Here is a 25,849-nt window from a genome sequence, read left to right on the forward strand (position 1 = left end):
TTAATAAAGTCAGTATATACTGTATGCCCCAAACGCTGCACAGTTGTCAGTCCTACATAAGCTTGAAATACAAGACTATATTTTGAACAGCCTTCATTTTGGCTTCAGCTGAAACTACTTTGAGAATTTTTGGCTGGGTTTCATTTCTGAAATCAAGACGAAATGTTTAGTCCAGCTTGTCGAATGAACTGTGTACGTTAATCAAACCTGGTTTTTTTTTCTTCCTTACAGGCTCAGAAGGGAGTAGAAGACCACCTCAAGATCTCACGAGTAAGGAAAAGAGCCAAACCTGCATGAGGCACTAGTCCCCTAGAAGGCACACTCCAACATACCAGCACTATTTGGAGTCTCCCCTGAACCCCTAACAAATGCTATTATGGGATGTCAGAAGAAATCAGAGCTTTTGAATAAAACACTTGAAAACACTGGAGGAATGAGCAAATTGCACAAAAGTAGAGACCTGGCTGCAAATCAGATCTTTAATGCCAGAAGGCAGCAGTGCTAACCACGGTGCTTTGTGCTTTCAGTCTGAACAGACGACACGGAGTATGCTGCACTGTTGCACTGCACTTTAGATATGATGAAACAGGTGTGTGTTTTTGACATGAACCAAAAGGGCATAGTTGTTACATTCCAAAAAATGTGTTTTTGTTATTTTATATTACTTTGACATTTTCTGTTACCTCACTATTTGAAGATGAACTTTTAAGACCTTATTCATAACTGATTTAATATCTGATTGACGTGTGGCCTAGGCTAAGTTATATTAACAACTGTAGTGCCAATCAGTTTGCACTGCCAGTTCCTTTCTAGTCTTATTGTTACTTGGGCGGTCTAATTCAGAAGATGAGAGAGGATGGGCAATATAATTAGATTTTTTTTATTGTTTTCTTAAGATAATGGAATGATTTTCTCGAGATCTTGAGAAAACAAAATGTTTCCCAAAGATAAACGTTAGCTTTTTGGACACATATGATAATTAAAACCTTGTGTATGAAGTACAATCAAGTTAAGACCCAGAGGACATTCTGCAAAGAAGACACAAAGTAGGGGACCAGATTAAATTTGGCACATGGACAGCTATAAAAAAACTTGCACATCTTTGGTATCGGAATAAATGGATGCATCGAAGCCTGGTATCATCTGGTGGCAAGAGGATTTCACTAACGGTAAACTTGAAGCTGTTGCAGTTTACTTTATTAGTGGTGTCAATGAGTGAGGAGGCAGCTGCCCAAAATAAATCAGATTGGATCTCAGTACTGAAAATGTGCCTACGTTAGCATTTGCAGTTTGACACAAAGCAATGCAAAGCAGACAAACCATCCAACATGGTTGCACCATCAAGAGAAATGCGTGATGCAAATGGGCTGATATTTGTGTAAATACCACACAAATTCTCATTAGTTGCTATCATTGTTGTTATCAGTTGTTGTCAATTGTTGTCAAGTGTTAGCAAACTCACCAGGGGCAATGGTTAAGTGCCACTTTTTAAGACAAATAAACCAAGTAATTCTCTTCACAAGGAAAAAAAATAATGATATTGCATGTCCCCTCTCAGCCTCTATTGTCTGATACATATTTTATGCTACTATCTAATATTTATATATAGTCACACACGTGCGGATGGGAGGCAGTCAACGGGCTTAACTAAGGCTAAAATGCCAGGTCAGGGGTTGAAGAAGCACACTAATGTCTTTTCGCCTCCCTCTGCAGATCACCAGAAGGAAAGACCACCTAAAGCCCAGCCAGGTTCCACTTCCATCACCAGACCATGCCCTCCTACTGACCTCACTTCCACCTGTTCCTCATTGGACCCTCCTCTTCCTTCCCACCACCTATAAAGCCAGCCACTTGCCTTTCCCAGTCATTCCCGTCTTAGACACAGTCTTTTGAGATTACTCGGCAGTGTTGCGGCTTGCTTCACTATAGCATTTATAATATATGGGGTGGAATCCCAAACTTATTTCTGTCTGTTGTGTTTCCTTTTATCAATATATATACAGTATAACTCCAGTTGGAATGGTTAAATGTTTTATTTTTAAATAAATAATAATCCAGCGTCTAGTGAGTGCTTTTTCTCCTTGTTTCCAATCAGAAATGATCTCTACCTAAGAGAAAATTCCAGGTACTCTATGAGAAGTGAAATCAGAGAAAATGGAACTGACAAAATGACTTGTCTTTACTCAAGTCAGCCATATCTTCACAGAGTATTAGTGATGAACACAACTAATAAAACATGACTGGATTCAAAAGAATCCCAAGGCTCCCCAAGTCCTGGGGCCTCATGTATAACGCCGTGCATAGAACTCACACTATAACATGGCGTAAGCACAAAAGCGGGAATGTGCGTACGCACAGAAAAATCCAGATGCAGGAATCTGTGCGCACGCAAACTTTCACGTTCTTCCACTACATAAATCCCGATCAGCGTGAAAAGTAACGCACGTGCATGCGCCTTCTGTCCCGCCCCAACTACTCCCAGAATTATGCCTCTTTGAATATGCAAATCAATATAAATAGCCTTCTGTGAAAAGACAATGGGAAAAGCACAGGGGAAAATATAAGAATTTCAGTGAATACCAAGTGGAGGCAAAGGAAAAACGTACTATTTGTTGGTTTAAACAGTGGTATAAACAACAAAAGGAAGTTGATCGAGTGACATAGTGTGTCGGAGAAACTCGAAAGCTCAAGTTCATAAAGTTGCACAGTGCCCGAAATAAAAAAGAAGTTGTCACATATCAAAGTCGCCGTGAAAAGGCGAGTCGTAGCCCACCGTCTGAGTGTCATATGAAAGCTTATTAGGGTACAGAGAAAAAAAAAGGCACACAGTGGGGAAAAAAGCACGAAATGTCAACTTTAATCTCGAAATGTCCACTTTAATCACGTAGTATATTTTGTCATTAAAGTAAAACATCATAAACTTCATCTTAAAATCATTTATTTTACTAGTTTCTCAAATCCCATCGTAACTAAAGTAGGACGTTAAATGCTTTGTTCTGTGTTTGATCTTCTATGTGCTCTATGTGTGTGAATCACTATGTGCTTCCGTTCTTTCTCTTTCTCCGACAGGACACAGAATCCATTACATTCATGATATTACAGCTCTCTGAATAATTAAAATACTGAGATGTATACGTGATATCTTTTTCATGATGATAGGAATGAAAGCATGTTATTAAACATGGGAACACGGTGGCGCAGTGATTGTTCATATCTCACGCAAGAGGCTTGCTGCGCCATGAGCGACCTTCGATGAAATAGTACTTCTGTAATAAATTGTCTCTTTCAAACATACTAACCTCCAATTCCTGTCCTTACTTTTCTTTCTCCAAATACCACACAATCAGCTCTGTAACAGACGTTAAGCCATCTGTAAGCTTAGAACGCTGATTCTTCAAAACTTTTAAAGAACATTGAAATATCTTCGTAGTACATGTTTAATTATTCTATCCGTCTATCCTTCCAGTGTCACGTCAGCACCAGCAATAATACAATGCAAGGCAGGAGCTATCAGTGAACTAGCTAGCGCTGCAGCACCGTGTCCTCACATGTTTAATTATTAACAATACTGATTATTTAAATGAAGTTAAAGTTTTATCTGTATACTATAAGCAACATATTTTGCTGCATTTCATCTTAAAAATGATATTGTCATCATACGCGCTTTATAAAGTGGCGCAGGTTGTGCAATATTATAACTGTAGTGCAAGTTTACAGTGAGGTAATTGTACTTATAAGTACAAACAGTTCTACAAGGAGCACTTGATGGACTGATTGAGTGTGTTTATAGTTCTTGGGATGAAACTGTTTCTGAAACACAAGGTCCGTACAGGAAAGACTTTGACGCGTTATGCCATGGCTGAGGTAGTGTGTGCTTGAAACTGTATACCGATAATTCTCTTTCCGATCAGCTGCTGCTGTGATTCCCCACTCAGATACAGTGATATAAATACTCTGAGTGGTGCAGTGAGAGTAATATGGAAAAAGATGATTGGCTGTGGCAACCCTGAACGGGAGCAGCTGAAAGAAGAAGAAAATGCAGTGAGAGTTACAATGCTAAAGCAGTTATGGTATTTGGAATACTATGGCTATTCCCTGGACCATTATATTGCTACAGGTTAATTACAATCAGATGCATTACACTAATAAACTATATGCAGATAATTTCAGTGTATTTATAAAGCCGCGTCAGGAATGTGGGTCTAAGAAAGAAAGGGTGATCACACAGGAACAGTAGCACTGCTTTGACGCTGGGTGCCGCCAGTCTGCAAAACCGAGCGGAGAAATTGCATACGCCAGGGTATGAGGCACCGTGGAAATGTGCGTGGCTTTACGCCAAGTTTAGGTTTTATACATCGCAATTTGAGCGTGCAAACGTTCGTACGCAACATTTCTGTGCGTATGCACCGTTTATACATGAGGCCCCTGGTGTGCCAAGTGTCTTTTAGAGATTAGAATATAAAAACAAAGCAATATGTTTTCTGAAGTAATTTTTTAGCCTATCTTAGAAAGATCAGAGGCAAGTAAAAAAACTAAACCCAGAAGGGAATACAGCCAGTCTGTCGCAAGACACACACATGACCACCAGCCTCGCCTTTGGTAGGTCAGTTTTTAATCACTTGTTAACCCACCCTGCCCATTTTGGAGTTACCAGAGAAAATTTACATGGAATTAGCAAAAATGTTCAAACTCCGGAAAAGCAACCAAACTGAGAACAGAAACCAAATGCCTGGAGCTTGCGAGGCAGCATTAATATTCACCGTGCTATCAAACCTGCACATACTTATAGAGGACAAAAAAGTTTAATTTGCTGTGTTATTTTACCTAAAATACACCACTCTAATTTATGTAGACATTTGTCTAGATTTTTAAAGTTAAAATGAAAATTCAGACACAAGTGATTAATGTCTAATCCTTAAACTGCTAAAGATGGTAGAGGTTGCCTGCAGATTTTATTCTGTGAAATTTTTGAATAATTAAAAAACTGCTTTACTTGTATGCCAGTGGACTGTGCTGCAGAAGTGTTACGATATTACCTTAAGCAGATCTGTTCTTTCAGATTTAAAAAAGTTTTAAACAACCTGAAATGTGTATTTAAGCAGGCTCTGAGTCAGCCTGAAGAAGTCTCGGTGATCTCCGCTGAAGACCTTCCGACACTGGCCACCAAAACTTTGTGTGTTGATGACGTTGCTCAGAGTAAGCCCCTTTAGAATATCATAGCTGAAAAAAATCAAAGGGAACAAACATTATGGAGTGTACAAGAATGAATAAAAACACACTTTATACAGTAACTTATCATTTTCATGAGGAATATCAGTCATTCTAATTCTGGCTCTTTTTTTTTATTCCAATTGTGACTTTGCCTCTTTTTTTAACCTCATTCTTTGCTGACCATGTCCATAATACAGCTTAATTCTTTGAAGGAACACTGGATGGATCCATCCATTCATAGTTCTTTTTTTTGTATGAGCTGAATCCAGTTATCAAGATGTCAGAGTGCCAGGGCATTTTGTGGTGAAAGGGAAGAAACAGTCCTGGATGGGGAACCCGTCTACTATAGGGCAAACCCACGCACACTCAAACCTCCTTACGCTAGGCTTATTTATGTTCACCAGTTAATCTAACATGAAGATCTCTGGGATATGGGAGGAACATCTGGTTGCTTGAAAAAAAAAAACCCAAGGAGACATGTGGAGAATGTGTACACTTCACAAAGACAAGGACTGGGTCAAGATTCAAGCACTGCCTCCTGGAAGTGTAAGGCACCACTATGCAATCTTGAGTCTATTAATCTATTTAGAGAAGCGTATGGATTTACATATCAACAGACTTCCAAAAATATATTTTCACAATTCGCACTGCATGTCAGGACAAATAATAAACCATGAAGTCCACAGAACTCTCTATAGACATTTGTGATCAAACTATGGTGAGACAGAGAGCAGGACAAGTGCACAGAACCATCTGTAAAGCTTTGAGTGTTCCCACAAGCACATTGGAATCAATAACTGTGAAATAGAAAAAGGTTGGAACCACCAGAACTTTTCCCAGAGTTGGCCATCTGTCCCAAACTGAGTAACTGGGCAAGAAAAGCCTCGGTCAGGGAGTTAACCAAGAACCCAATGGTCACTCTAACAGAGCTTCAGAAGTTCTCTGCTGAGGCAGAAGAACTTGATTGAAGGACAATAGCACTTAACAGTACTCAATCAGGTGTTCATGATAGAGTGGCTGACTCCCACTTGGAGGTTGACAAAAAGCATTCAACGCACTCTGAGAGCATAAGGATAAACATTCTCTGGTAGATGAGACAAAAATTGAAGTTTTTGAACAGAAGCAAGTACTTTGCCTGGCAAAGACCAGGCACTGTTCATCATCTGCCTCATCCCATCCCTACAGTCAAGTATGGTGGTGGCAGCATTATACTGTGGGTGTGCTCCTCAGTGACAGGAAAAGGGGGACTGGTCAGAATTGAGGGTGAATACATCCAAATACAGAAGGGCGCTTGAAGAAAACCTGCTCCAGAACGCATGTGACCTTAAACTGGGAAGATGGTTAATCTTTTAGCGTGACAATGACCCAAAGCAATACAGCCAAGAAAACTTTGGAGTGGCTTCAGGATAATGTCTCTGATGGCACTTGAGTGAATCAGCAAAGCCCAGACTTCTATCACACAGAACACTTGTGGAGAGACCTGAAGATGGCAGTTTACTGATACAGCCCATCAAATCTAACAGAGCTTGAGAAGATCTGCATGGGAGAATGGGGTAAACTGCTGAAATCCAGGTGTGCAAAGCTTTTAGACACTTACCAAAGAAGCTGTAATTGCTGGCCAACGGGCTTCTACACAGTACTGAACTGAGGGTCTGAATACTTCCATGAATGAGAGATTTTAGTTTTTCATTTTTAATAAATTTGCCTTTCTGAAAGTGTGTTTTCAATTTACAATTGTAATAATAATAATAATAATAATAATAATAATAATAATAATAAGTGTGGTGTGAAATTTTGCATTGTGGAAAGACAGCCCCCAGGCACAGACAGACAGACACAGAATGTCCCAAAACACACACATTTATTAATCTAAATATAATAAACAGCCCCACAATGCCTAAATCAACCAACTCAGTCCCTTCTGTCCTTTAGTCTCTCCGCACTTCTGCCGCCTTTACTCCTCTCCTCTTTGCTTCTACTCCTTGACAACTAATAAGCTGCACATTGGGAAAGAGCAGTCAGAGATAATGGACTCTACTTAACATACATAAATTATCTGGTCAGATAATTGGCATTTGTGAGTCAATATCTGGTGGTGGTTGTTGACAGGAAACAGTATTTACTGTACATACCACCTTTCTTTAACAAGCTCAATCCTTAAAAAATCTGAAAATTGAGTTTTCCAAGAAAGAAAATGTTCAACATTCCATTTAGTTTTCTGATTTTCAGTTAAATTAGACATTTGTATTGTTTATGAAATTTTAGTCAATATATATGTAATAGTAATTAGTTTAGAAGATGGATGAATGGATGGATTGATGAAGTGATGTATACATGCACTGTAAGATTCATTCTTGTAGCTGATTGTGCACCTTATATTCCTTGTATTTTTATGTGGGATACACTGGGTACATTTTGTGCTGTTTTGAGTTATGTTCTGAATTGTTATCTACTGTATAATAAAACAATAAGGTCTGTGTGTGTCCTGTCCCTGAGAGAAGAAGGATTGGTCAGTAAGGCTTTGGTGTGATTGGTCAATTTGACTTTGATGACACAATCGAAAGAGAAAGTGTGAGTGTTAGACACACAAGGAGGAGAAGCGGTGGGATGTATACAAGTGAAAAGGAGGCAAGAAAGGTGCCTCGAAAATAATGACAGAGTCTGAGAAGCAGGCCGTATAGGAACACATCCGAGAGAGGGAGCACCAGTGAAGAGACACTCGCGAGGGAAGGCACTTAAGGTACATTTAGGGCAGGAGATAGAATAATCTAAAAATATTTGCTATTATCCGTTTTCCACATGTAGCGTTGCTAGTTACAATATAAATGTATAATCTTTTTACATTAGTACACGTTTTTTTTAATTAGCACTGTATACACAGTGTTTGCGCAAAACTGAGAAAACAATATTAGTAGCCATTTTCGGTTGTTTGTTTGTTTTAAGGACTGTGCCATGTAGTAATGCAGCAATAATGAAATCGTCTTGCTTTCATAAAACCATTTGAGTCAAGCTGCACTCAGGCCGACATGAAGTGCAAATTACAAGGCCCATTTTGTTTTCTTCTCCTAGTCATTTTTAGTATTTTAGAGATTACTCTCTAAAATGCTCTGCTTTGCTTTGGCTTAGACTCTGCCAGGTCAGTGAGTCAAAACAGAGAACAGCGGAACGAGGAGTGAAATACACCAAGCTTTAGGAGACGAAACTGCAATGTCATTTTGAGAATTCATATTTAACACAATTTACTGTTCAAAATGATTAATTTGAATATCTTAAATGATTTTTGTTATTCTCATTTTAAATTGATTCTCCAGACCTTTAACTGATGTTCTGGTATAGCAGTAAAGAGGCAGAACTAAAATGTGTGGGCACAGATTATTAAAAAAAACACACAAAAAAAACAGACGATGTATAGCACTTCACAAATCTAGACATTTATCATACGTGGGTGCATTTTAACATTCTGCTATTGAACACAAATGCCATATTTGCTGCAAGGTTTATCCTCTGAGCTCCACGGAATAAGCCTGATCTAAGCAATCATCTTAGCTTTAGTTTAGTATGCATGCTGCTCATACCCAGCTCCAGTCAGGTGTGCTTTGGGCGGAACTTTATCGTTGTCACACACTTTGGTCACATCATCACATTGCTGCTCATCAGAACCGTCCTCTTCACAGTCTTGGTCTCCATTACATAGTAGAGACCTGCTGATACACTTGCCTTTGGGGAAAAGAAAAAACAGGTTTTAAAATTAACAGCAAATAAATGGATACAGTAGGTTTGGCATTGGCATTTGGTTCTCACTTTTGAGAGATATGCATAGGCACTAAATTGAAGCATTCCTCTTCAGCTACTCCTTAATAGCCTTCCTGACAAATGTGCTTATTAAGGATGTGTTTCCTTCCCATCCCTTACTATGGATTATGTCATCTAAACAGGTCATTTATTACGCTTTCCTAAAAACAGGTTGCCAAGATATGCTTCAAAGTAAATCCACCATGGAAAAAAAAGTGCATGCAATTCTTTTCTCTACTTTGAGTTTAACCTGCTGCTTTAAGTTACTGCTCACATTCTTGGTACTTAAAAAGAAGTATGGCCAGTGTCACAAAATGACACAATTAGAAATGTAGCCTAAGCCCGGATTTTAAAGCAAGGGGAATAATAAGCCATTTATAAGATTCTTCATCTTTTAATATTATAAAATTGTATGGTGAGATTCCAAATTTACAAATATCAAAGCATCTCTATAGCAAGGTAGAGAGAACATTGTTTGTCCCCAGGGCTTTTTACAGAAATTCAATATATATATATATATATATATATATACTGTATATATTGCCCCACAGTGGGCTGGCACCCTGCCCGGGGATTTGTTTCTGCCTTGCGCCCTGTGTTGGCTGGGATTGGCTCCGGCAGACCCCCGTGACCCTGTGTTAGGATATAGCGGGTTGGATAATGGAAGGATGGATGGATATATATAGGAACACTTTTAACACTCAATGGGAAAAAAAATCCTGCTAGATAGCTCTACTGATATGGACCGGGTAATGTGTTAGGAACGAAAGGATGCCACATCGTTTCATGGAAATGAAAATTATCAACCTACAGAGGGCTGAATTCAAAGATCCCCCGAAAATCAAAGTGAAAAAATGATAGTCCATTTTGTTGAAATTTCATTGCAGCAACTCCAAATCATACTCAGTAGTTTGTATGGCCCCCACGTGTTTGTATGCCTGCCTGACAACATCAGGACATGCTCCTAATAAGACGACGGATGGTGTCCTGGGGGATCTCCTCCCAGATCTGAACCAGAGCATCACTGAGCTTCTGGACAGTCTGAGGTGCAACCTGGCGGCGTCAGATGGACTGAAACATAACGTCCCAGAGGTGTTCTATTGGGTTTAGGTCAGGCAAGCATGGGGGGCCAGTCAATGGTATGAAGTTGTTTATCCTCCAGGAACTGCCTTCATACTCTCATCACATGAGGCCGGGCATGTTGTGCACCAAGAGAAAACCAGGACCCACTGCACCAGCACAGGGTCTGACTGTGGGTCCAAGGATTTCATCCCAATACCTAATGGCAGTCAAGGTGCCATTGTCTAGCCTGTAAAGGTCTGTGCATCACTCCATGGATATGCCTCCCCTGATCATCACTGACCCATCACCAAACCGATCATGCTGAACAATGTTACAGGCAGCACAACGTTCTCCACGGCTTCTCCAGACCCTTTCATGTCTGTCACATGTGATCAGGGTGAACCTGCTCTCATCTGTGAAAAGCATAGGGCCCCAGTGGTGGACCTGTCAATTCTGTTATTCTATGGCAGCTGCCAATCGAGCTCCATGGTGCCGGACAGTGAGCACAGGGCCCACTAGAGGACGTCAGGCCCTCAGGCCACCTTCATGAAGTCTGTTTCTGATTGTTTGGTCAGAGACATTCACACCAGTGGCCTGCTTGAGGTCATTTTGTAGGGCTCTGGCATTGCTCATCCTGTTCCTCCTTGCCCAAAGGAGCAGATACTGGTCCTTCTGATGGTTTAAGGACCTTCTACGGCCCTGTCCAGCTATCCTAGAGTAACTGCCTGTCTCTTGGAATCTCCTCTGTGCCTTTGAAACAGTGCCGGGAGACACAGAAAACCTTCTACCGCACCCACTACATGATGAAACAACTCGGGATCCCAGTTGGCATCCCCCAGGCAGACACGCGGTCCAGTCCCAACCTCCGGAAATGACCCTCTATCTGCCACAGCCAGGTGTTACGTGGGCGACCCCTTGGCCTGGTCCAGCCACTCGGGTCCCCAACAATGAGGATCTTACGAGCTGGATCACCTTTGGGGAAACGTGCCACATGGCCGTAGTGCCGTAACTGATGCTCCCTCATTCCATGACTCCATGAGCAACCGCTCATTCGACGCAAAGTCAAACCAACAGTACCCAAGGATTTTCTGGAGAGACACAGTACCAAAGGAGTTCAGTCTTCGTCTCAGGTCGCTGGATAGCGTCCATGTCTCGCAACCATATAGCAAGACAGGAAGCACCAGGACTGTAAAGACTTGGACCTTCATCCTTTTGTATAGATATTGGTAGCACCACACACCCCTTTCCAGTGACCTCATGACACCCCATGCACTCCCAATCCATCTACTGACTTCATAGGAAGAGTCACCAGAGACATGAATGTCACTGCCAAGCCTCTCGACAAGGTCGACATTCTCTCCACAGACAGACACACTGCTAATGGCTGTGCCCAAGAGGTCATTAAAGGCCTGGATCTTGGTTTTTATCCAGGACACTCGGAAGCTCAGACACTCAGACTCCTCACTCAGTCTCTCGAACGCCCCGATCAGAGCCTCCATTGACTCCACGAAGATCACAGCATTATCACCAAAGTCAAGATCCGTAAATCTTTCTTCACCAACAGATGCCCCACAGCCGTTGGACCCCACGACCTTGCCCAACACCCAGTCCACACAAGCATTGAACAGAGTAGGTGCAAGAACACCCCTGGGGAATCCCAGAATCAACTGGGAAAAACAAAGAGGTTTTGCCTCCACTCTGCACAGCACTCACAGTACCAGTGTACAGGCCAGCCATGATATCCAGCAACCTCGAGGGTATCTCACGAACCCTCAGGATGTCCCAAAGGGCAGCTCGATCAACTGAGTTGAACGCTTTATGAAAATTGACAAAGCCTGCAAAGTAACTCTGCCGATATTCGTGTTTGCGCTCCATGAGAACTGTCAGTGCCAGGATGTGGTCGATGGTAAACTTCTTAGGCGTAAAATCAGACTGTTCCGGTCGCTGGTAGGTGAGCAAGTGATCACGGATCCTATTGAGGATGACCCTAGCAAGGACCTTACCTGGCACCGAGAGCAGTGTTATCTCCCTTTAGTTGCTGCAAACCAGGCGGTCACCCTTCCCTTTCCAGATAGGGATGACAAGTCCTGTTTTCCAGTCAGTTAGGATGATGCCAGTCTCGTAAATGGAAGCAAAGATTTCTTGCAATGCCAGGAGGACAACCTTACCACCAGTCTGGAGAAGTTCACCTTGGATACCACAGATCCCTGCAGCCTTCCTCCCCTCAGCTAGTTCACCACCTGTGCAATCTCAGTGAGATTGGGTGGTTCACAGCTAATTAGAGGATCAGCCTCAAGAACCATGGACTGCTCAAAGTAGCCAGCCCAACGGGTCACAACTGCAGTGTCATCCATAAGGACCGTTCCATCAGCCACCCTGACTGCAACTCTCCGAGGAACAGATTCGGATGTGCGTAATGCTTTGATTCCTCTGTAAACAGGAGATGGGTCGCTAGACCACAGATGGTGTGTCACTTGCTCACAGATTCCTCTAACAAACGCCTGTTTATCTGCCCTCAGAGCCCTCACATCCGTCCTTCTCTGTCCCCCGTACAGACCAGAGTTGCCACTGAGCCATGCACTGTGACTTCTCTCGATGATATCCAGGGTGCCCTGCGAGATACCACAGCTTTGAAAATTGCATTGGTCATCACAGAATTCTAGAAGTTGTAAAGGATGTCACTACTCATATTAAAACTTTGCAGTATCCTAAGAAAAAAAGAAACTACTCTGCCCTTTCTTTTATAGTTCTTATGTGTCTGAGATGAGTCCAGCCTATCATTGATGTGGAATCCCAGGTAATTGTAGGAGTGGACCAACTCGGCATCAATTCTCGCCAATATCAACTCAACATCAAGTTGAGTTTTGAATGTCCCTAAACTCCTGCTGTCTACCACGCTAGTTGGTAACATATTTTATGTGTCTATACCTCTCTGTACGAAGAAAAACTTTTTAACAGTTGTGCAAAATTTGCCGTTAATGACTTTCCAAATGTTTTCCCATGTTCTTGTTGAACTCATTTTAAAGTAACAGCTGGAATCCACTGCACTAATTTCATTCATAATTCTAAACACTTCAAGTACGACACCTCTTAATCCATGATTGCATAAACACGGAGGGGTTTATACTCCGGAGTACAGCACATTGGGGGGTATTCTCACTCATGCACACACATCTACCCCACACTGTGACAGGAGAGGCAAGTCCTCAAAGCAAACTGAAATGAATTTGCAAACTTGAAACAGAAAAAAAATGATTTTCTCTAAATTATTTTAGTAAAATAACATACTTTAATAAATGATTTAAAAACTCCTTGGGCAGGTCTATGACTTTCAAATTGCTGAGATGTATTTGATATCTGAATTTATAAATATGTAAATAATAATAAACGTAACACTACAATTGCCTGCAAGTAAACAAAGCGAGGAGACATCATTGAAAAGAATGCAAACGAAACCAGAGTTTTAATGCTGTATTTTGATGTAGCAGAGCAGGATGCTGAACTTCAGTGTGTTGCTTCATACTATGTAATTTCATGATATCAGTGTAGTAGATGTAATCACTGAATACAAGGGGACTACTGGGAGATCAGATCTGTCCTGTTACTGCTTACAACACCCATCGATCTCTCCACTTTCTAAACCCCTTCATCTTGAGCAGGGTCATAGGGAGACACGAACTCTGTAGCTTAAAACAAGTTAGACAAATTCCCAAGAATTGTTTCATTTGCAGCCATTGCAGAAATTGTTTAATTGAATGTAACCCGTGTTCTGACCACATCATACTGATCATGCAAAACATTTGAGTCACTTACTCAACATTTTGTCCATCTTTCTTCTTACTATTTTCTTACCTCTCTTTGTTTTCTATTAACAGAAATCAGTCAGATTTTAGGAACACTATGCTGTATATTTTTCCAAACTCTTTTGAATACTCTAACTTTATTTCTTTTACTGCTACAAAACATACTTATGCTAAGCGGTTGCCTATGAAACTAATGTTATTGATATGTAAGTTTTCATTATGTTCTGTGTTAGAAATGTTAATGCGACATAAATGCGGCAAAAAATGTTAAAATTGATAGAGATTTATTAGTAACTCCTCCTGCCACCTCTCCAATACTGACATACCAAACATTGCTTAAATAAATAAACAAATCAATGATTGTCCCATCTTGGCCATATTGCTACTGTACTCACCTGAAGAACACCTGAATCGACTCCCACAGCCCTCTTCTAGAGGACACCCTTTTGTTGGAACACAGGAGCGGGTCTCCGTCGGTTCTCCAGTGCAAGGATTTCCACCGTATTGCCCATAAATGAATATTCTGCGTCTACGTATCTATATAAAAAGGAAAAAGAAGTATTTATTGCTTGTAAACATCTTCCATCATGAACACAATACACTAACGGATTGCCTCATGTGTTCATTTTGTGTCGCTACTAATCAGTTAAGAAAGGTGAGTATTAAAAAAATGACTCTGTGAAGTAGAGAAATGGAATTTCTGCTGGATTGTATAATGTTGTTGGTTATATTAGTGATACCAGTCATTTGTATAACTGGAAATTCTTATGGTGAAATTTCTGATCACTTAAGGAACGTCCAAAGGAAAACACAAAACAGTGTATAAAGCATGTGGCTGGATGTGGCAGCCATAATTGTAGAGGATTTATTACGAATAAAATTAGATAAATATCTGAGTAGAAAACCCCTCATGTTTATCTCATGGATGCCACATTTTGTGTTAAATGCTACAATATGGTTTTTGTTTTCCAGGGCCAAACTATCATCCAGCATCCATGGCAAAGGCAGCTGAGGTCTTGATGTGTGCCGTAAGGCTGGAGCCACCAAGATATAGCACAGCACTGAAACGCACAGTTTTTCAATCATGTGGTGGATTCCCTTTACCGTTCACCTGATGTCTAAATGCTGATGTATCTCTTCTGGCACAAGGAAAAGAGGAACCAAATATTTTTCAGTTATATAAATGGAGATGAGTTATGCTGCTTTAAAGACGATGGAGAGACACATTTTGAATGTGAATTGTAACTGCTTTTGAGGAAGTGTTGAACTTAAAGAGATTTGTAAGTATAAAAAGAAATTTAACATAATTGGAGACTACAGTATATTGAAGTCAGGAACCATGCGGTCACTCTGTCTGCCTCAGAATCCTTCAAATTGCTTTCCTCAATTCTATCAGTCCAGCTGCACCATATTTTCACACCTTCTTCTAAGATCACTTTGGGAAGGTAAGTCAATGGTTATCATTTTCTTTTTTTACAAATAGGCAATCCAAAATTGATATGTTGATAGATAACCATACAAATGTTTCCTAAATCTGCTTAGTACAATTTAGGGATACAAGGTCTGAAACCTGAATTGGGCCAAAGGCAGGAAATCAGTTATGGTAGATCATACCAGAACATCACAGTGAAAAAACAACCCACACTGGAACAGTCAACCTAAACTGATTGTTTTGGGAATATGGGAGAAATCTCATGAAGACTGAAGGACAACATGCAAACGCTACACTGACAGAGAATGAGCCTGGATTTGAACTTCATCTTGGTGAACTGAAAGGCAGAGGTAATAGCCAGTGTGTCACTATGTTGCCCAAGATAACAATCCATCCATCCTCCAAACCCGTATTATCTATCTATCTATCTATCTATCTATCTATCTATCTATCTATCTATCTATCTATCTATCTATCTATCTATCTATCTATCTATCTATCTATCTATCTATCTATCTATCTATCTATCTATTGAAAAGTCAAGCAAAATGACACCTTTTATTGGCTAACTAAAAAGATTACAATATGCAGCTTTCGAGGCAACTTAGGTCTCTTCTTCAGGCAAGATGTAATATCTATCTATCTAAAGCATAAAGATCACACAGACCTTCACAGCTGTATTTTTAGATTAAATCATTAGTATGAGTATCTACTATATATCCACCATATAATATAATGCTAAGGTCTGTGTGTGTGTCCGGTCTCCTGGAGCAATCTTGTTTGGTTTTGGTGATTCGATCAAAAAAGGAAGTGTGAGTGTGGATCACACGAGGAGGAGTAAAGGTGTAGGAGGAACACTGAGAGTCACCTTCAAAGATGGGAACTATGAAAGCAGGAGGCAAGCATGGCAAGGCACCTCAAAATGACAGAGCATGAGAAGCAGGCTTTATAAGAATGCAGTCCAGAGAAAGAGCACCGGTCAAGAGAGGTTCAGACACACAAAGATACAGAGGAAAGGTGCCGAAGGAATACAAAGGGCCGGAGATATTACATTTTCTAAAAATGTATTATATTACCTGTCCTTGATAGGTAGCGCATGGCTGGTAAATATGTTGATCAACTAAGCTGAATTGAGCTGAAGGTGTGTAGCCTTACATACCTGAGTCTTTGAGCAGCCGTCACATTCAGACCATTCGCCATAAGGGCCCCACTGGCAGTTTACTGGAGTGGAAGATCTAAACAAACAGAAATAGCAATACAAATTTATAACTTTGTCATTTTCTATTGTTCCAAATCAGATGCTAGTGTAGGAGTCTTGTTAATCATTTAAAACAAAATCTAAAATAAAAGACAAAGTCAGCTTCTTCTAGTGTAGCTCCCCTATAATTCCAATGTTTTTTATTTTAATTGAAGGGCACACTCTGGACAGATCCACTATCACAAGATGAAAGTCTGCACATCAGTCCTTTGCTGCCTCTGCCCAAATAAATCTTACTATGGCTTGTTATTTCTGAAATGGTGCAATCCCGCAGCAGAGAGTTTATTTTCATTTGACCTTGGCTTCAACTAGATTAACTGCAGAGTGCTGTACTGTGTGAGTTCAAACTACCCATAAGTCATTGTGAACATGTTGTATTGCATCAGCATCTATCCATTGTGGTTACTGCATATTTTCACATTGCCTATACTTTGTGATTTATCCTAATACTAATTTCATTTTAGGAATTATCCACAAACCTGGACACTCCTGAAGTTTCATCAGCCACGATTTATAACTTTGACCCCAAACGTCACACAAAGCTCAACATGGGGTATCACCCATAGCAATGCCCTAGCAACAGACACAAAACCTGCACAAAACATTGATGCTCAGGGAAAAAATATGGTGTTGTGGGAAAATAGCAAATATTTTTTTGACCTCTAAAATGGCTGAATTTAACTTACAGAAGAAATAGATTAGGGTGTCTCAAAAAGCACCAGAAAGAATTAGAAACCAGAAAATGTGATGGAGAAAAATGAAAAAAAAAAATAACAAAAACCAAAAATCATTATAATAGGCTGATAAAAAGTTGAAAGAGTACAGTCTCCAAGAGGGTACAATCACCTTCATTTTTACACGTTCTGGTTAAAGTGGGAAACATACAAAAAGTAAAAATAAAAATTGGCTGCAAAAATCTTTTTAATTTAGTCTGTACAAAAAGCACTGGTGAAGTTCAATGTTTTTGACAAGCATCCTTCAGGTACACATTTTGGTCACACAAATGCTGGCCCACTGCTCTTTCTGATCAGATAACATTTTAGCTAAAATGATTCAATGCAAGCTGGCTGGAGAAAAGATTAGCAAGATAAGCTTCTCAATTCAAATTTAGAGTTCTTAAATTGAAAATAGCCAGTTGAAAAGAGACTCAGAAGACATGCGAATATAGTACCAAAGTTCTGTAAATTTGACAGTCAAGCCAAAGTATTATCGGTAGACCAATATGATCCATATTTAGCAGACAATCAGACTTGTGATGACTTTTATGTGATGTACTTTTCTGAATGTTATATTCACTTCTGCCTTCCTGATAAATTCCAGCTCCGATAGGCTTAGTCTGCTCAGATTTCAGCTTGTGAGAAGATGAAACGAACAGGGCTGGTGATCAAAAAACTACTTGACTGTCTCTTAATGGGTGCTTTTTGTCTTTTTCCATAAAAGTGTGAAGTGTTTTAAACATTTGTGGATGAAAAAACATTGTAAAAATATTATTCAGAACTTTGATTTTTTTTTTTATAGCATTTTATTGATTTTATTAAAATCAAATAACATTCCATACAAGCAAGTCAAGTTTAACAAAATTAGGTTAGAAACAAATCAACCCCCAACCATGAGAAAGAAAGCTAGGCCAGCAGAGAAAAACTTTAAACTAGTAAAAATAAGTAAATGGAATAATTAATAAATGACTAAAATAAATAGAATAAAAAAGAAGGGAGAGAATCTTTGATTATTTCTTTTGCTGTTGATAAAGAGATACATAATAGCATTATCCACCACCTTCACATGACTGCTTTTTTAGTCAATACTGAAATAAATTCTAGCTGTTTTATGATACTAGACGATAATCTACTGTAATATCTTGATGACCATTTCATTCAGTGAATTGTAACTCTTTCTAAAAATAACCCCGCTATATTCCGTTTGTACGTCTGTATCAAACGATAACAGAGTTGTGCTCAGATCAGTCCTGCCTCATGTTCTCAGTTTCACATAGGAGTGACAGGCCAAGGTGACATTTACTAACGTGGAACTGATACAGTATTGTAAATTGGCCAAATGAAAAGGTAAATTGTCCACTTCAAAATGTGTTTTTATGAATAGTACTTACTCTACTTGTGCAATAAAGTGAACAAGTTCAACGAGGGCACACAGAAGTAATGTTGTTATCACCTGAAAGAAAGAAAACAAAATTCTGCATCGTTAGAAGTACAGACTAAGCCTCAAATACACTGCCTTAGTCTTACAGTGGTTCCATGATGTCATCTACTTGTGACAACAGGGTCAAAACACAGTAACAAACTACATATTACATGATTTCTGATTTGTAGCTCAGATTCTGGAATTAAGTTAGACCTGATAGTGACATTGACTGAAAAAAAATCAGTGCAGTGGCAGCAGTTTAGGGACATTGTACTAGACCATGGTGGTGATGAGGAAGCAAAGTCCTTGGATGAACTGTTTGACCAATCTAACCGCATTCTCGCCTATCGTCACAGGCTCAGCACAGGAAAATTGTCAGTGTTAAATTTTGCTGTATCGGTTATTTAACTGTGGAAAGGCATATGTGGACTCGTCTCCTGAAAACAGAAATCCCTATTCAAATGCTTAGTTTGTTTTTAATGTGGACCCACAGTATAATATGTAGGTTTACCTGTTATTACATTTACCAGCCTTTGGGCATATACATTTCACATTTACAATGCACTTGCTCCAGGTGTACGATCCACTAACGTCCATAAGCTGTTCCTACAGACTTCACCCAGGTATGACTGTCAGTGTAGACTATCTATTGGAGGTGTATCTCCTCATCCCTGACTGACCTAGCTGAGAAAGGAACTTGTTTCCCAGTTCCCAGTTCCCAATAGTAGAACACAGAAAAGGTGCAGACAGGCTTAAAAATTTTAATCTTCAAAATGTCACACACATGTGCTCCAGGAGTGTATGGAGTCCTAAGCTCATGGATAGATGAGGGGGAGATACAGCTAGTAACCTCTTTTCCCTACCCAGCCCCAGAGTGGACGAGGCGCTCACCAAAGACAAGTGATGTCTCTTCCAGTTTGCCCTGGTAGTTCTGACCCTTTAAGTTGTCGGGCCATAAAAGAAACAATGCAGCTGGAAGTCAGTATTCATTCCAAGCACCATGACTGTTGGAGCTGGACTGCCCATTGAAGCATCTCAAAGATGATTGTTAGTGATCAGTGAATGTTTTGCATTCATCTTGTTTGTTGTTGTTTTTTTTGTTTGTGGCGGGGATTAGCGTTGTTGGTTTTAAGTCGGGATCTCACTAGGAACCCCAACACTTCACTCTCTACTGCCTCTCTTCTCCTAACAGAATATTATTCAAATAACTAATGGGATAAATGAAAGTAAATGGAGTGATGCAAGTCATCACCCAACCTGAGTCATCCAGTAGTTCTTTAAGCAACTGAAGATCAATAACACATCTGCCACGTGCCACTTGTCTTGTGGCATCCTCTTTTTCTCTGATCATCTCATTTGAGTGATTGTATTTACAGTCATAAAGTTTGGGAACCCCTCTCAGCCTGCATAATAATTTACTCTACTTTCAACAAAAAAGATAATAGTGGTAACACTGGGGTGTTTTCTGAACAAAGATTTTAGTGAAGAAGTATTTAGTTGTATGAAATTAAATCAAATGTGAAAAACTGGCTGTGCAAAAATTTAAGTACCCTTGTAATTTTGCTGATTTGAATGCATGTAACTGCTCAGTACTGATTACTTGCAACACCAAATTGGTTGGATTACCTCACTAAGCCTTGAACTTCATAGACAGATATGTCCAATCATGAGAAAAGGTATTTAAGGTGGTCAATTGCAAGTTGTGCTTCCCTTTGACTCTCCTCTGAAGAGTGACAGCATGGGATCCATAAAGCAACTCTCAAAAGATCTGAAAACAAAGATTGTTCAGTCTCATGGTTTAGGGGAAGGCTACAAAAATCTCAGAGGTTTAAATTGTCAGTTTCAAATGTAAGGAACGTAATCAGGAAATGGAAGGCCACAAGCACAGTTGCCGTTAAACTCAGGTCTGGCAGGCCAAGAAAAATACAGGAGCGGCATATGCGTAGTATTGTGAAAATGGTAACAGACAACCCACAGATCACCTCCAAAGACCTGCAAGAACATCTTGTTGCAGATGGTGTATCTGTACATCGTTCTACAATTCAGCGCAATTTGCACAAAGAACATCTGTATGGCAGGGTGATGAGAAAGAAGCCCTTTATGCACTCACACCACAAACAGAGTCGCTTGTTGTATGCAGATGCTCATTTAGACAAGCCGGATTCATTCTGGAACAAAGTGCTTTGCAGTGATGAGACAAAAATTGAGTTATTTTGTCATAACAAAAAGTGCTTTGCATGGCGGAAGAAGAACACCGCATTCCCAGAAAAACACCTGCTACCTACTGTCAAGTTTGGTGGAGGTTCCATCATGCTGTGGGGCTGTGTGGCTAGTTCAGGCACTGGGGCCCTTGTTAAAGTTGAGTGTCGGACGAATTCAACCCAATATCAACAAATTCTTCAGGATTATATTCAAGTATCAGTCACAAAGTTGAAGTTACGCAGGGGTTGGATATTTAAACAAGACAATGACCCAAAACACAGTTCGAAATCTACAAAGGCATTCATGCAGAGGGAGAAGTACAATGTTCTGGAATGGCCGTCACAATCCCCTGACTTGAATATCATTGAAAATCTATGGGATGATTTGAAGCAGGCTGTCCATCAAATTGAACTGAACTGGAGAGATTTTGTATGGAAGAATGGTCAAAAATATCTTCATCCAGAATCCTGACACTCCTCAAAGGCTATAGGAGGCATCTAGAGGCTGTTATATTTGCAAAATGAGGCAAAATGAGGCTCAACTAAGTATTGATGGAATATCTCTGTTGGGGTGTTCAAATTTATGCACCTGTCTAATTTTGTTATGATGCATATTGCATATTTTCTGTTAATCCAATAAACTTAATGTCACTGCTGAAATACTACTGTTTCCATAAGGCATGTCATATATTAAAAGGAAGTTGCTACTTTGAAAGCTCAGCCAATGATAAACAAAAATCCAAAGAATTAAACTTTTTCATATGACTGTAGCTATAGTTAGATATGGTCAATTTCTAAGGCAGCCTTTCCATTATTTATAAAAATAAAATGAGGTCACATGGAGTGCTTGGATAACTTAGAAACTGCTTATGTAACCATACAATATGTGCATTAAGGTAGCAATTCTGCATTATACGTTTTAAAAATGGTACTTATTATTTATCAGCAATAACATGTGAAACCAATCAACCCTAAAACTCTAGACATACAGTGCTACAGAGCTTTTTACACTTTCTACTTAAACCAATTATCATAATATTCAGGCAATTGTTAAGCAAATACAGAAGCATTAACAGTATACATTTTTTAGTAGCCAAGATGTTTTAGCATAGAAAATAAATAAAGTATCTTTGTGAAAGCACACTTTTAAATGCTACAAAAAAAGTTCTGCTCCTTCCTCTAATATTTGTGACACTGAAGAATGAGTCTGCGATCTTAAATGGCTGAAATGAGGGCTGCTCCCTGTGACTGTGTGGGAAACGTGATGATAGAGTATTACTGCTCTTCCAGAATGAGAGAAGTCAGTCGAGGTGATTTAGGCTTGTAGTTAAGATACCCCTTGGTGCCTCCCATGGGAGGTGAACCAGGCACAACACACCAGGAGAAGAATAAGAGAAAGTCCCAAAACATTTTGAAGGGATTACATTTCTCAAGTAGCCTGGAAGCATCTGGAAATTAAATAGAAAGGAGCAGGAGAAAGAGACTGAAGATAAGGTGGCCCAACTGAGCATTTGGGCACCTTGATCCTCAATGGAAAAAGAAGGACAAAAGTGATGATGATAATGGCTGGAGTTGTGGTTTCATTAGGGGAAGGCCCAACAGCTAGTGGTGTAATAGAAGTGTAATATTGATAATGGAATTGCCCAGGAATAGAATGATGGCCTGTTAGCCTTTGTCATCAAAGCTGTGACTTTGTTTCTTACGATTAAATCTTAGATCCTCGATGTTTATTTTCTCTAGGAATGTTGTTACCTGAAGTTTCTGTTTTCAGGTCTGCCATTATCAACTGAGCATATCTCAAATTCTTATGTTAACAGTACTTTATATTGGCATGATTTTGGTATGTTTAACCGTTTACATTTCTGTTTTTCTATGCAGCTGTTGTAAAGTTTAGCACTTTACTGTTATTACTATCATACATTATACCGCATGCTACTGTGCTATAACCCTTATGGGGACTTTAGACCACAACCGATATGCTGGCCCCTTTCTTCTCTAGCAAGGAAGTTAACGACCTGGAAGGAGATCTCCTTTTCTTGAACTTCTCAGATTCCTACACAGGACTTAAAAGACCTGTGATGCATCTTTATGGTGTCTTCGTTTTGGACCACTACACAGCAATATAATAAAAGCAGCCACACTGCCAAACTGAATCATCAACTTTTGCAGTTTTTTCTAATTACCTTGCCTTGCTCTCAGTAAACAACTGAACTCAAAACATTGGCGATTCTTGGTTTACTCTTTTCATTATATTATAGCTGTAAATATGTTTAAACGTGTAATCCTGTGGTCTTTAAAGAGCGTTAGATAAGAATAATTCAAAGTGGAACATTCCAAAGTCCTGGATTCAAATCCTATTCCTAGGCACCTTCTTTGTGGTTATTGTTAGGTTTAGGATAACTGATGCCATTTGTGAATATAGATGTGTGGTTGAATAGGCCTGGCATGAACTGGTGCCCAGTCTAGGATGAATTCCTGCCTACTGCCCTATTAGCCTTTCTGTGACCCTGAATTGGTTTAAGTGGATTTCAGAATGCTCTTTAAATCTGTCTATCTATGTACCTAATTTCAGAAAATTAGCAATAACAAGTAAAAAGATTTTTAAAATATTTGAAAAAATAATTCTAAGCCATTAAAATTTGTCATTTTAATTCAACCTCTTTTCTAATTTTTTTATTTGAATTGTAGTTTAAAGAGTTATCTTTCAGTGTTTGCATAGCATAAAAAATACTGAATAAGTCCTTTTTATTGTCAAGCAAAATAAACAAAAAATAAATTAAGAATACTGACAATTACATGCATCAGAACATTTTTGTGAGCCCTCATTGGTTTTCTGTGAACAATATTTGCTTTTTATTTTTACATATACTGCACCTATGAACGGATAATCAAGAATGGGAAATATTTGAACTGCATATCACCTTTAAATTGTCAAAACAGCATTTTTAAATATATTCAATGGTCACAGATATTGGAAAATTTCAAAAACTTTTAAAAAAAGACATTTCAATGTAAGGGTAATGCTGTCATTCAAAAGAAGAATGTTGTGAATATGAAAAGCTAGCAAAGATCTTGAGCATATTTAAAACAAATTAAAAGAACTTATAAAGTTTTGATTTCCAAAACAAACATCTTCCCTTTACTTTTCGGCTCCTTAGCCTTTCTTCAAGACACATTATGATCTATTAGTGCTGCTGAGCGCTGCGGCTCCTTGTCAGTTTCACATAACTTCACATTCTACAATCCCTAATACAGAAAAGGACTGAACAGTAAATTGTCCTACCTTCATCATGGATACCGAGCTCTGTTAGCTCTGAGAGCCTCTGGGATGTGTGCAGGGAACACTTGGAAATTGCGAAACTATATTACATTTAAAGGCAAATGCAGGAATTCCAACAGGGTGGAATTTCCTGACACAAGATGTTAATTATCCAAGAAGGCAAAGAAGGCTTGAAGTGAAACAGTCTGCTCCACACCTCCCTGCTCTAAACCTTCCACACTTCTCTTCACACACACACAGACACAAATCATTTTTATTCCACTAGGATGTTATTCGATTTAAATAAAATATATTAAATGTTTCTTGTTCATTGGAATTTCAATACATTTTTAACCAGCATCCACACTCTTAAGTATACGATGAGGTTAAGGGGCTCTTCGAACATATGTGTTATGTATATGTAAAAATTTAATACTAAATATAAGTTCTATTTAATGTTTCAAATAATTGCATTGAATGTGTTATGTGCCTGCACCCTGGTATTAAGGTGCACGTTACAGCCGGAACTTGTTTATATACATAAAATGGTGGAAGTTTGGTAATTGCCGTATTTGTGTCTTTCTTTATTAACTTACTATTATACTGTTGGTTTAAGTGTAAAAACACAACAATATGAAATGCAGTTAATATCAAATTCTTTCTCAATAAACTAATATTGTTAGCTTGTAATAAATTGATTCTTCCAGTAATAAATATTCCCTCTTACACTTACCCTGTAAAGTCCTAGGGAATACTTACAGGACCATGGTGCCAAAAAGAATATGGAATGCAATTCAAAACTGGATAATGACATAATAAGTTCCGAAGTATGACAAACATCAGGTCCAGCTGGAACCCAGATGGACATTTAAATAAAGTTAGGTGAAGGAGAAGGAAGCTGATCGAGGCCTTTTTGGCGTTTTCTAGCTGCACACCTCCAGGGCTCCTCTCCATTGTGGAGTTAATCAAGCTGTGCACATTCTATGATGTATGGCAGGGGTGGCCAATGTCGGTCCTGGAGGGATGCAGTGGCTGTAGGTTTTTGTTCCAACCCAGTTGTTTAATTAGAAACCAGTCCTTGCCAGTCTTAGACCTTCTTTACTTTTATGGCTTGTTAATCTGCAATGTAATCTATATATATAAAAGCCAAATACCACTGACTCACTCATCCCGGAATTTCCCGAACCATGAGGACTTGGGACTTGAAATTTGGAATGTAGGTTACCCTTGGCCCATAGGTGCTCACTAAGAAACAGTTTTAAAAATTTCGAGGTCCAAGCGCGAAATTTCTTATAGTTTTTTAGACCCGTTTGTATGTCTGTCCGCTTTTCACAAGAGAACTACTTAACGGATTTACATCGGGTTTTTTTCTATAATTTGCCTGAACATTCCGTTGATTTTGCGACTTTTCTCAGAATTTGCTAAGAATCATAGGTCACTTGCAGGAGCGATATATTCACACTAATCTGAGACAGAGGCCGCGGGCCGAGGTTAAGGAGGAAGAGTGACGTCAGGAGTAGTTACCTGGGCAGTGTCCCCCTCACTGTCCTGTTTCACTAATACGCAGGGGATGGCTAGTATTTTTATATCACAGATTTTGTTTCTTTCCAAGGAAATCACCCAAATGATTTGAAGCCTAAAATGGATAATTTTCAGTCTTTCACATTTTTCGTTTGAGTGTTTTATTTAACC

General features: G+C 39.3%; 1 protein-coding gene across 2 annotated transcripts in view; it reads right to left on the minus strand.

Moving 5' to 3' along the window:
* c7a (complement component 7a) overlaps positions 1-24,986 on the minus strand; it is a 52,594-nt gene extending 27,608 nt beyond the window's left edge. The window contains exons 1-6 of one of the 2 annotated variants that reach the window (XM_051929611.1): positions 24,891-24,986; positions 18,666-18,727; positions 16,460-16,535; positions 14,264-14,405; positions 8,787-8,928; positions 5,082-5,220 (exon numbers count right to left, since the gene is read on the minus strand). In XM_051929611.1, the coding sequence (XP_051785571.1) occupies positions 5,082-5,220; positions 8,787-8,928; positions 14,264-14,405; positions 16,460-16,535; positions 18,666-18,727; positions 24,891-24,971 (642 nt within the window). In that variant the 5' untranslated portion in view covers positions 24,972-24,986. Of the gene's footprint in view, positions 1-5,081; positions 5,221-8,786; positions 8,929-14,263; positions 14,406-16,459; positions 16,536-18,665; positions 18,728-24,181; positions 24,341-24,890 lie in introns of those variants that run through there. The other variant, XM_028805517.2, reaches the window with a different exon arrangement.
* Between the last annotated feature and the right edge of the window lie 863 nt (positions 24,987-25,849).

The sequence above is a fragment of the Erpetoichthys calabaricus genome, chromosome 7 (genome assembly GCF_900747795.2).
Source record: "Erpetoichthys calabaricus chromosome 7, fErpCal1.3, whole genome shotgun sequence".
NCBI classification, from domain to species: Eukaryota; Metazoa; Chordata; class Cladistia; order Polypteriformes; family Polypteridae; genus Erpetoichthys; species Erpetoichthys calabaricus.